This window comes from Balaenoptera ricei, chromosome 1 (genome assembly GCF_028023285.1).
Source record: "Balaenoptera ricei isolate mBalRic1 chromosome 1, mBalRic1.hap2, whole genome shotgun sequence".
Lineage (NCBI taxonomy): Eukaryota > Metazoa > Chordata > Mammalia > Artiodactyla > Balaenopteridae > Balaenoptera > Balaenoptera ricei.
In genome coordinates this window covers 86,135,218-86,148,562 of record NC_082639.1, presented here as the reverse complement: position 1 = coordinate 86,148,562, position 13,345 = coordinate 86,135,218, and the positions used below count along the sequence as shown (strand labels likewise).

At 36.8% G+C, this 13,345-nt stretch overlaps 1 protein-coding gene across 2 annotated transcripts in view; it reads left to right on the top strand.

Moving 5' to 3' along the window:
- Nucleotides 1–13,345, top strand: part of DPYD (dihydropyrimidine dehydrogenase) — an 809,798-nt gene that overhangs the window by 242,125 nt on the left and 554,328 nt on the right. For both annotated transcript variants that reach the window (XM_059926787.1, XM_059926794.1), the window contains exon 8: nt 2,904–2,991. In XM_059926787.1, coding sequence (XP_059782770.1) covers nt 2,904–2,991 — 88 coding nt within the window. The remainder of the gene's footprint in view (nt 1–2,903; nt 2,992–13,345) is intronic.

Below are 13,345 nucleotides of genomic sequence, written 5' to 3'. Positions count from 1 at the left end.
CACTCCACTGCTCAGCTTTGGAAATTGTAGTATTATTCAGTTTACTAAAATTTTATTTAGAATATTTGGACCTGTAGTTTTCTTTTATGTCTAACCTTCATTGTATATTGGTATTGAGGTCATTTCAAAAAATAAGCACTAGAACTTTTTATCTTTCTTTATGATCAGAAATAGTTTAATAAAAAATCTACTCTTTGAAAAATAAAATTCTAAAACTTCATTATCCATTACTTTTAATAGCATCTAACTCTACTAACTCTAATAGTAATACCCACTATTAGATACTTAGTATTAAGTACTTTTAATAATATGTGTTTATTTAATTGTCCAATTTATTTCATGGTATTTGATATGTTCCAGAGTTCTGAATATTAGTTATTAATCTCACCTTGGTTGTCCCCTGGTTGTAAACTTTCAAATGGTTCCTTTATCTGCCAATAAAATTAGAACTAGTATTTTAGTAAAACAAAAATGCCCTCCTATGTTATATGCAGAGTCATTTTATCCCCCTACTTTCTCTTTCTATTCTTTGTTTTGCACTTTATACTCCAGAAACACTACATTTTCAAGTAGTTCTCCACATGCAGTATGTTGTTCTGTGCCTTTGAGGATGGTGCTGGTTCTGCCCTTCATTCTCAAGAGACGTTAGAGCATAGCTGTTACACGTGCTGGTTCTGCAGTTAAATTACATATTTGACTTTGGTAAAGGTTGTCAAAGCTCTCTTGTCCCTTACTATCATCATCTGTAAAATGAGGATAAAGATAACCACCTCATAATGCTATTGTGAGGATGAAAGAAGTCCATCTATGCAGTATTTAGAAGAGAGTCTTGCACTTAGTTAGGTACTCTATGCAAGTTAGGTGCAATTATTGTTTTAATGGGTAAACTTTGTTCTTCTGCTATGAAACAGTTTAGAGACTTTTGTTTTTAGGAACATGTTGACTTCAGAACTCAAAGAAACCTACCAGACATTGTGCTTCCTTATTTATAATGGTAAATGAGTGCAAAATTGCAGCAAAGTCATGTATTTTAGAGAGTATATACTGGCACATACCTGAGAAGTAGACCCCTTTACTTCACTCAAGTGGCTAGTCCCTGATCTTCATAAGGTTCATCTTCCGCCCTGTGGAGGGCAGGCATATTAAAGTCTCCGGCATACTAGCTACCCCTTGCTTATGCTGTCCAATCTGCATGACGTTCTTAGTGTAATGGATCACTATGATGTTCTGTGGTATGGCCAGATCGTTTCAGATTATATATATTATTACAGAAGAGAGTTGACATATTCCTGAGGCAAACCTGTAAATGAATATTCTTATCTTTCCCCCATGAACGTGAACTGTTTCTGATCCCTCTTCCACAGAAACATGATGAAAAGTGTGCATTCATCATTATCAATGGCTACGTGCAGTGTACCTGTGGCCTTACTAATCTGCAATAATACCACATCTGTCACAGACACCGCAGTCAGGGCTACACTTTGGTCAAGCCTGCAGGAGTTTACAGTCATTCTCCAGAAATCATCTAGTCTCAGCAGGGCCAGACTGGGAAATAAAACAGAAGTATAACATGGACCACCACCATCTTTCCCCATCCCACCGACTCCAGGCTATCATTGTGGTTGATTTACTCTCTCGACCAGGGTTTCAGAAGTTTTCTGGCCTTCCCAATATTATAGCTATAATAGCTCTTACTTTGCAGACCAGAGACCCAACATGGGGATTCTTTCTACTGACATGTATAACAATTTTTATTATACACTTGGAGACTTGGGAATAACCACTAACTGGATCTGTGATCCCCTTAGGCCCACTGTGAACCAGACTTTATCCAGGTTCCATTTTTCACCTTATCACTGTAGGTCCCCACTCTTCAGGTGTCAATGTCAGTGAAGAACCTTGTCCAGTGTCCTTGAAATGTGTGATTATTCCCCTTTCCCCAGTGTACAGTCACCTGGGTAAATGGCTATAATTCCCTTTGGAGAAGGAATAGAGGAATCATTATAGTATTTACTTGCCAGGATGTTTCAGGGTCTTTCTTTCTAGGGACCTGACCACCTCTTCAGTCAGCAGATTCAAGATCTGAAAATAGGCTCATGTCTGGGAATTGAGCAAAGTACTGTGATTTTTAATAGAAGTATCTACACTCTGACTCTTGACTTTACTCATCTTCCCTGGACAGTGTCCCCTACCAAAATCCTATCCATTTTTTAAGATGGCTTTATTGACAGGGAACTATTTTCAATATCTTACAACAAACTATAATGGAAAAGAATTAAAAAAAGAATATAGATATACACACATATATATGTTTAACCAAATCACTTTGCTATACACCTGAAACTAACACAATATTGTAAATCAACTATACTTCAGTTTAAAAAGGGCTTTATTGAAATCCCACTACTTCTCTTTTTTCTCATCTATATGACTGCAGCCAAAATGAATTTCTCCATCCCTTGAGTTCTTGTAGACATGTGCTGATCACACTCTGTTATTTATTATACTTATTTCTGTACATCTTCTGCACAGATCTTGACTGCACATTGAGGCAGAAACTGTCTCATTTATCATTTTATTCTTTAAAATGCCCCACATAGTGCCTTGAACATACTAATTAAACTGTGAAAAGCTACTGACTTGATTTTAAATACACTAGCTTTTCTTCTGGTACTTAATTAAAAGGCAAAAATGCATTTAGCTATGAAGTAAAACATGTTTGTTCTATTTATATACTATTTAGTATACATAAGCCTATATACTAAAAGACAAAAATATTTTCATATCTATATATGGAATCATACATATGTGTATATGGAGTTTTTATTATTTTTGATGTTAAAGATTAAGGTTTTAGTCATTCAAATGCCAAAATACAGTTACCGAAATGTTTTTTCTTACAGATAATTTGTGGTAAAAGCCTCTCAGTGAATGAAATTACTCTTAGCACTTTGAAAGAAGAAGGGTACAAAGCTGCTTTCATTGGGATAGGTGAGTAGCTTACTTTAAAATATTTTTCTTCATAATATTTTTTTACTTCCTGATAATATCCAGAAGAATAACTACCTTCAGACATTTTCATGGTAGAAGTTGTGTTTGTTCAGGGAGGAGCAGACAGAAATGAATGGCCAAAGAAAATTTCCTATTTTGTAACGTGTTGTACTGCCTCACCTCATTATGGATTGACTTTGGCAAGACTGTCTTTATCTTCCCATTCTCTCACCATACTCTCATCACCAGCGAACATCTAAGAAGCAAAGTGTTTTCAAGTCATGCCACAGAAGCTCAGAATTTGGGCTTAGAAATATCTTGATGCTGTAGCTTTCTCTTTATGATTAAACAAATTGGTTAAGTTGATATTAAAGGAGAGAATTAGCTCATTTTCTTTTTCTATTTTTTTCAATATTTTCTAAAGACTTTTCATATTTGGCTGAATTTTAAAGATGTTTAATCATAGTTCTGAATGTCACATGGACAGTGTATAACTGCTAAGGCAATTAATGTATCTTATGGTTCCATATTTTGCCTAAATATCCCACGGAGATTGAGTTTTCTAATACTTTTCCCTTCCACTTCCTGTATACTGAGAAACCAGAAAGAGCAAATGGTTGATTTAATTTATTCTTTGTCTTATGAACTTTGTATTTATTCTCTTATATGATCATACTATGAACAATTATGGCGTATAAACTAAGTGCATCCTCATGTCTTTTAGTTTGTCTCCTCTCTAGTTCATATTCTTTGAATAGGAATGTCTAATAAACCTGCACAGAGGTGAAAACTGTTCCATCTCTTTAAGTAATCACACACTGGATAACATTTGTTTTAGGGCTCTCTTTTTTCTTAGTGTTTCTGGAGTAAAATAATCAGGAATGCTTTACTGCCTACTAAATTTTCTTATCAGGACGGTATGTGTTCTCTTACTAGATAATTGATACCAAGTCTAAGACCATCTCTGTCACTCCCTTTACTTAGATGAAAAATTATGAACAGGAAGATAAATTTTCCTGCCTTCTAGCTCCTAAATATCTGTACTGACCCTCCTTTCTTTCAGAAACTTGAGTGCCATTGTCAGCAGTATTTCCCTATGTTATCTAAGTACAATAATCATGTGTAGATACAAAGAGGAAAGAGAAAATATCTAGAGATATATTCTCTAGGTTCCATTTTTAGCAGCACTACCCTTGATTTTGGTTTTATTTTTCAACATTACATTTGTACTGAGAATTTTACTTAAAGAAATTGGGCAAGTATTTTTTGATGTATATTCTACTAATAACCAGCAAAATTGGATCAGTAAGTTGCTGTTACTCTCAACAAATGTGTATTAAAAAATGTTTGGTTAATAATAAATGAAAAATTTAGTCAGGCAATAGAGCTGAAACATTGGCAGTGTTTTCAAATAGCTATTTGAAATTCACCATTGTGGTTTCCTACAGCAGTTGTATGTAAAAGATATATTTTCTATTAATGGAGTTGTATATGCTAATGCAATTTAGTGTATCTCTATGAACTTTGTCTACAAAGAATCTCTGTACTGAAGAGATAAGGGGCCAAATAAATAACCAATACATTGAAATATCTCCAAATTAATTGCTCAAGAAGCAAATTATAACAAAATTTGGAAGAGCTGAATTTTATCACTCTGAGTGTTTTCAGCCATGGAGATATCTTCCATCTGCAAGAATCAGGAATGTTTCAGAGTTTTCTTTTCTTTTATTCCATTAAGTCCCCTTACATATGTTATTTGATAGTGCTACATCCCATTCACAATACTCCATTTGACTCTGCACTGAGGTGTGAATAAAACATTTAAAATGTGAAGTCCTTTCATATTTATGTTTCTGTGCATTTTCATGCTGAGAAGTGAATCTTTTGACATTTTGGTGTAGTGATGTGTAGAATGCAGTTATGTTCTATTTCAGTATTTTGTATGAAACGTATACAAGAAAGTTTCATTTTGTCAAAAAAAAAAGGATCTGTGTGTAGAAGACAAGTAGCCTTATTCTCCAGGAAGTATTTATTTGACACTCTTGATTGCCGAGTTGGGAATTTGTGACCTTTCTATTACCGTATAACTGCCTATTACTTAGACAGCCTCACATCCTTACATGCTTTTGTTCATTCACCATGCTTCTATGTTGTAATTAAACTTCACTCACTTTGTTTATCTCCTTTTTCCCACTCAGTATAGAGGAGTACATTTTGGAATAGGAAATCTACATTACTTAGGATATAGGTTTGGCCACTTTAAGAAAGGAAAATAATAGAGGCTTAAATAAGATATAAGTTTAGTTCTCTCTCATTTTAACAGTATGAACCATCCTCAACACCTAACTTCCATCTTTGGTTCTCAGGTGGCCAATATTTCCACATTCCTGCCAACAAAAATTGGAAATAAGGAAGGGGACTCCTTTCCTTTTAAGTTTATGACCCAGAAATTGCACATATCACTTCTGTTTGTATCTTATTGTCTACATCCTTGTCACATAAACATACCTGGCAGCAAAGGATGTTGGGACATAAAACCTTTAGCTGGGTGGACATAATGCTCCATTAAACTTCTATTTCTATAGGGAAGGGGGATAATAGATATAGAGAGAGGAAAAAAATACAGGTCTCTGCCATACATGTGCATCATCATTTGTATCTGACACATGGAATCCTTATTGAGAGAAATCAGTAAAGCAGTTAATAGCAAAGAAAAAACTCTTGGAACTTAGTACTTGCATGCTGGTTACATAGGTTACTTAATGATAAAAGAGTATTTTCTCCTTCTGTAATTGGGAATACCGTATTATAGCTCTTCTGTAATTATAACTACTGTCTCATCCTATGTTAGTTTGTCTAAAAGAAAAAAAGTTATTTTTTTAATTAAACATGACTTATTAAGGATAGCTTTATAAATCCATTGCATTAACAGAAGTGTGTTCTCATGTTTCCTGATTTTTAGTATTGTGTATAATATTGCTGGTGAAAACTTGCTCACTTTTAGGTTTTTCCCTAACTAATTCCAGAATCCATTAAGGAAATTATCTCATTGTGTGTACATCATTGTGAGACTGAAAGAGTACGTCTCTTTACCCATGAGATGTTTAGTTTTTTCTAAGTGAAATAAAGGTAAGTGAGATAAAGCTCTGTGTCTTATTCAAACTGGATTGAGTTGTCTTTGAGATAATTGGTATTTTTTTAAAAGACTCTAAATTTTGGGTATTTTTACTGAAATAAAAGCACCGGCACAGTGTGTTACTTTCAGTATTCAGAAATAGAGTTAGAACATCCTCTGTACGAGGTTTTTTCAGAGTATTTGATGGCTTTCTTTGGTTGGTATTGAAATCAATATAATGGTTTACAACCATGATTTTTTTATTATTAAAAAATGAGCACAAACAAATAGAAAATATCAAAAAGTGTGCTGCACATTGTTGTGGTGTTACTTTGCGAAAAATATTTTTCCATCATATGTGTATTTGTTTTTGGTGTATGTGCTTGCACGTGCATACTGCATTATATGGAAAATATGTTTTTAAGATGTGGCTTAATAGTCAGTGCTTGAAAGCCACTGCTCTACGTTGTAAAGACCCTCAAGTACTAATTGCTTTTTCCCCATAGTATGCCCAACACCTCTCAATAAGCAGCTGTTGAGTGAATTAAATAAGTATTGAGTGACTATAATGTTCTAGGTATATATTTTTTTTAAGTTCTTTGGGTGATTATATTCTGGAGCCAATCTAAGCATCACTGTTCTAGGTGACTGAAGAATTGAATCCTTAATCTTTGCTTCAAAGGAGCCTATTTCTCTTCCCATTTCTGATTGTCCATTTTATGGTACTTTACCTCTTATATTCTCACAAAACATGGCAGTGATGAAAAGGCTAAGGAAGCATGTCAGGGAAAGAACATCCACTAAGACACCCTCAGAAAAATGGTAATACTTTATAGATTCTTCTGGCAAAGTATTTTTTTTTCTGAATTGTTGTTTTTAATACTTGAGAGAGGGAAGAAATTACGGGGTGAATACCAGTAAAATCCATAATTACAGTCACAGTAAATACAAAGGAAGCAGAGGCTGCAGGAAGATATTATAGAGCTGAATAGTCTCTGTCTCACCACTATATGCTTTACTTGTGTTGACTCTTGAATTCACTTCTCACTATCACTATTCGCCTCTCTTCATGTTACTAGGCTACTCCTTAGCCTCCTAACCAGTCTCTTTGGCCACTGTTAACCACACAACAGAAATAATGATCTTTCTAAAATTAGATCTCATCATGTCATTTCCTCATTTAAATCGCCGCTACCCCCCACCCAATTAGCTCCCTATTTCCTTCAGGATACAGGAAAAACTCCTTAAAATAAGACTTTCAAGGCTCTTCATGATTTATTCACAACTTATGTCTTAGTCACTTATAAAATTGGGTGTTGCAAACATGTGAAATGTTTTCACTTTTACCTCATCTCAATTTTTTTAACTTGGTTTTTGGACCTGGTGTTGCTTGGATCCAGAACTGTCATTATTTTCATATTTGAGTTCTTCCATATCCTTTTTTCTACTTCATGGAGTTCTCTCTACTTGTGACGATCCACTCCCTACCTTCACTCTTTAGCCTGGATGAATGAAGCCACTTCCTTACCACCAATCCTCACACCATTATGTCCCTGTTCCCTCTCTGGATGTTCAGATCAGATTTTAGCACTTATTTCCATGTATTATAATTGACTGGTTACATGTCTGTTTCTGCTAGTAGAAGTTAAACTCTTGTAGGCTGAAGAGTCTGTCTGCCTTACTCACTGATAAATCTTCAGTGTATAGTGTAGTCCCTGGCACATAGTAGAAAGTCTATAAATATTTTTAAATTATTGATTTTAATGCAACTGTTTTGACTATTTGCCAAAATAAATTGATAGGATGTTAAAATATGTTGGCAATTCTGGAGTATTATAATATTAACCAAACACAAGGGAAAATAGCTACTACATAATTTTAAAGTTGGCATTACACTATAAATGAAATAAACAAGTAGGAATAGTGATATGACTGGTGGTGATAATGCTAGTAGTAGCAGTATTAGCTAAAATATTCCATTCTCAATTTTTAATATAATTTATGACATTAACTTTTAAAATGGCCCTTGAGGTAGATATTATTAACTCTATTTTATGGATAAGAAATAAAGATTAAGCAAAGTTAAAGAAAACAAGTAAATAGCCAACAAAACGTGGAAAGTGAGTTATATAGAGAATGTAGGAAAAATGTAATAAATGCAAACATCCATACTTCGACATAAAAAGCTGTTTCAGGGGAACCTACAAGGTGGCAGATGAGTAAGACATGGAGATCACCTTCCTCCCCACAAATACATCAAAAATACATCTACCTGTGGAACAGCTCCTACAGAACACCTACTGAATGCTGGCAGCAGACTTCAGACTTCCCAAAAGGCAAGAAACTCCCCACGTACCTGGGTAGGGCAAAAGAAAAAAGAAAAAACAGAAACAAAAGAATAGGGATGGGACCTGCACCTCAGGGAAGGAGCTGTGAAGGAGGAAAAGTTTCCACGCACTAGGAAGGCCCTTCATTGGTGGAGACGGGGTGGGCCGGGGGGAAGATTTGGAACCATGGAGGAGAGCGCAGCAACAGGGGTGCAGAGGGCAAAGCAGAGAGATTCCCGCACAGAGGATCGGTGCCGACCAGCACTCACCAGCCTGAGAGGCTTGTCTGCTCACCTGCTGGGGCGGGCAGGGGCTGGGAGCTGAGGCTCGGGCTTTGGAGGTCAGATCCCAGGGAGAGGACTGGGGTTGGCTGCGTGAACACAGCCTGAAGGAGGCTAGTGTACCACAGCTAGCTGGGAGGGAGTCCAGGAAAAACACTGGACCTGCGGAAGAGGCAAGAGACCATTGTTGCTGGGTACCTGAGGAGAGGGGATTCAGAGAACCACCTAAACGAGCTCCAGGGGTGGGTGTGAGCCGCGGCTATCAGTGCAGACACCAGAGGTGGGCATGAAACTCTAACGCTGCTGCTGCAGCCACCAAGAAGCCTGTGTGCAAGCACAGGTCACTATCCACACCTCCCCTCCCGGGAGCCTGTGCAGCCCGCCACTGCCAGGGTCCGATGATCCAGGGACAACTTTCCCAGGAGAACACATGGCATGCCTCAGGCTGGTGCAGTGTCACGCCGGCCTCTGCCACCGCAGACTCACCCCGCATTGTGTACCCCTCCCTCCCCCCGGCCTGAGTGAGCCAGAGTCCCCGAATCAGCTGCTACTTTAACCCCATACTGTCTGGGCAGGAACAGACACCCTCAGGCCACCTACGTGCAGAGGCGGGGCCAAATCCAAAACTGAACCGCGGGAGCTGTGCGAACAAAGGAGAGAAAGGGAAATCTCTCCCAGCAGCCTCAGGAGCAGCGGATTAAATCTCCACAATCAACTTGATGTACCCTGCATCTGTGAAATACCTGAATAGACAACAAATCATCCCAAAATAGAGGCAGTGGACTTTGGGAGCAACTGTAGACATAAGGTGTGCTTTCTGCATCTAATTTGTTTCTGGTTTTATGTTTATCTTAGTTTAATATTTAGAGCTTTTTATCACTGGTAGATTAGTTTATTGATTTGGTTACCCTCTACCTTTTTTTTATATATATATATATTTTTTTTTTTTTTCTTTCCTTTTTCACTTTTTGTGAGTGTGTATGTGTATGGTTTTTTGTGTGATTTTTCTTTTACCATTTTGCTTTTACCATTTGCCCTAGGGTTCTGTCTGTATTTTTTTTTTTTTTTTAAGTATAGATTTTAATGCTTGTCATCATTGGTAGATTTGTTTATTGGTTTGGTTGCTCTCTTTCTTTTTTTTAAATTAATTTTTAATTTCTTTATTTTAATTTTTTTTATTTTTTACTTTAATAACTTTATTCTTTTCCCTTTATTTATTTATTTATTTATTTTTTCCTTTTCTTCTGAGCCGAGTGGCTGACAGGGTCTTGGTGCTCCGGCCGGCTGTCAGGCCTGAGCCTCTGAGGTGGGAAAGCCAAGTTCAGGACATTGGTCCACCAGAGACCTCCCGGCCCCACTTAATGTCAGTCAGCGAGAGCTCTCCCAGAGATCTCTGTCTCAACACGAAGACCCAACCCCACTCAACGACCATCAAGCTCCAGTGCTGGACACCCCATGCCAAACAACTGGCAAGACAGGAACAGAACCCCACCCATTAGCAGAAAGGCTGCCTAAAATCATACTAAGTTCACAGAAATCCCAAAACACACCACTGTATATGGCACTGCCCACCAGAAAGACAAGATCCACCCCCACCCACCAGAACACAGGCACCAGTCCCCTTCACCAGGCACCTACACAAGCCACTGAACCAACCTCACCCACTGGGGACAGACACCAAAAACAATGGGAATGACGAACATGCAGCCTGCGCAAAGGAGACCACAAACACACCAAGTAAAACAAAATGAGAAGACAGAGAAGTATGCAGCAGATAAAGGAGCAAGGTAAAAACCCACCAGACCAAACAAATGAAGAGGAAATGGGCAGTCTACCTGAAAAGAATTCATAGTAATGATAGTAAAGATGATCCAAAATCTTGGAAATACAATGGAGAAAATACAAGAAACGTTTAACAAGGACCTAGAAGAACTAAAGAGCAAACAAACAATGATGAACAACACAATAAATGAAATTTAAAATTCTCTAGAAGGAATCAATAGCAGAATACCTGAGGCAGAAGAACGGTTAAGTGACCTAGAAGATAAAATAGAGGAGAAAACTACCACAGAGCAGAATAAAGAAAAAAAAAATGAAAATAATTGAGGACAGTCTCATAGACCTCTGGGACAACATTAAACGTACCAACATTCGAATTATAGGGGTCCCAGAAGAAGAAGAGAAAAAGAAAGGGACTGAAAAATATTTGAAGAGATTATAGTTGAAAACTTCCCTGATATGGGAAAGGAAATAGTTAATCAAGTCCAGGAAGCACAGGGAGTCCCATACAGGATAAATCCAAGGAGAAACATGCCAAGACACATATTAAACTATCAAAAATTAAATACAAGGAAAAAATATTGAAAGCAGCAAGGGAAAAGCAACACATAACATACAAGGGAATCCCCATAAGGTTAACAGCTGATCTTTCAGCAGAAACTCTGCAAGCCAGAAAAGAGTGGCAGGACCTGTTTAAAGTCATGAAAGGGAAAAACCTACAACCAAGATTACTCTACACAGCAAGGATCTCATTCAGATTTGATGGAGAAATTAAAACCTTTACAGACAAGTAAAAGCTAAGAGAATTCAGCACCACCAAACCAGCTTTACAACAAATGCTAAAGGAACTTCTCTAGGCACGAAACACAAGAGTAGGAAAAGACCTGCAATAACAAACCCAAAATAATTAATAAAATGGGAATAGGAACATACATATCGATAATTACCTTAAATGTGAATGGATTAAATTCTCCAACCAAAAAAGTAGACTGGCTAAATGGATAAAAAAACAAGACCCGTATATATGCTGTCTACAAGAGACCCACTTCAGACCTAGGGACACATACAGACTAAAAGTGAGGGGAAGGAAAAAGATATTCCATGTAAATGGAAATCAAAAGAAAGCTGGAGTAGCAATTCTCATATCAGAAAAAATAGACTTTAAATTAAAGACTATACAAGAGACAAAGAAGGACATTACATAATGATCAAGGGATCAATCCAAGAAGAAGATATAACAATTGTAAATATTTATGCACCCAACATGGGAGCACCTCAACACATAAGGCAAATGTTAACAGCCATAAAAGGGGAAATCGACAGTTACACAATCATAGTAGGGGACATTAACACCCCACTCTCACCAATGGACAGATCATCCAAAATGAAAATAAATAAGGAAACACAAGCTTTAAATGATACATTAAACAAGATGGAATTAATTAATATTTATAGGACATTCCATCCAAAAACAACAGAATACTTTCTTCTCAAGTGCTCATGGAGCATTCCTTGGGTCACACCAAGGTATAGATCATACCTTGGGTCACAAATCAAGCCTTGGTAAATATAAGAAAATTGAAATTGTATCAAGTATCTTTTCCAACCACAACTCTTTGAGACTAGATATCAATTACTGGAAAAAAATCTGTAAAAAATACAAACACATGGAGGCTAAACAGTACATTACTAAATAACCAAGGGATCACTGAAGAAATCAAAGAGGAAATCAAAAAATACCTAGAAACAAATGACAATGAAAACACGGCAACCCAAAACGTATGGGATGCAGCAAAAGCAGTTCTAAGAGGGAAGTTTACAGCAATACAATCCTACCTCAAGAAACAGAAACATCTCAAATAAACAACCTAAACTTACACCTGAAGATTAGAGAAAAAAGAACAAAAACACCTCAAAGTTAGCAGAAGGAAAGAAATCATAAAGATCAGATCAGAAATCAATGAAAAAGAAATCAAAGAAATGATAGCAAAGATCAGTAAAACTAAAAGCTGGTTCTTTGAGAAGATAAACAAAGATAAACCATTAGCCAGACTCATCAAGAAAAAAAGGGAGAAGACTCAATAGAATTAAAAATGAAAAAGGAGAAGTAACAACTGACACTGTGGAAATACAAAAGATCATGAGAGATTACTACAAGCAACTCTATCCCAATAAAATGGACAACCTGGGAGAAATGAACAAATTCTTTGAAAAGCACAACCTTCTGAAACTGAACCAGGAAGAAATCGAAAATATAAACAGACAATCACAAGCACTGAAATTGAAACTGTGATTAAAAATCTTCCAACAACAAATGTCCTGGACCAGATGGCTTCAAAGGCAAATTCTATCAAACATTTAGAGAAGAGTTAACACCTATCCTTCTCAAACTCTTCCAAAATATAGCAGAGGGAGGAACACTCCCAAACTCTTTCTACGAGGGCACCATCACCCTGATACCAAAACCAGAAAAAGATGTCACAAAGAAAGAAAACTACAGGCCAATATCACTGATGCACATAGATGCAAAAATCCTCAACAAGATACTAGCAAACAGAATCCAACAGCACATTAAAAGGATCACATACCATGATCAAGTGGGGTTTATCCCAGGAATGCAAGGATTCTTCAATATATGCAAATCAGTCAATGTGATAAACCATATTAACAATTGAAGGAGAAAAACCATATGATCATCTCAATAGATGCAGAAAAAGCTTTCGACAAAATTCAACACCCATTTATGATAAAAACCCTCCAGAAAGTAGGCATAGAGGGAAATTACCTCAACATAATAAAGGCCATATATGACAAACCCACAGCCAACATCATTCTCAATGGTGAAGAACTGA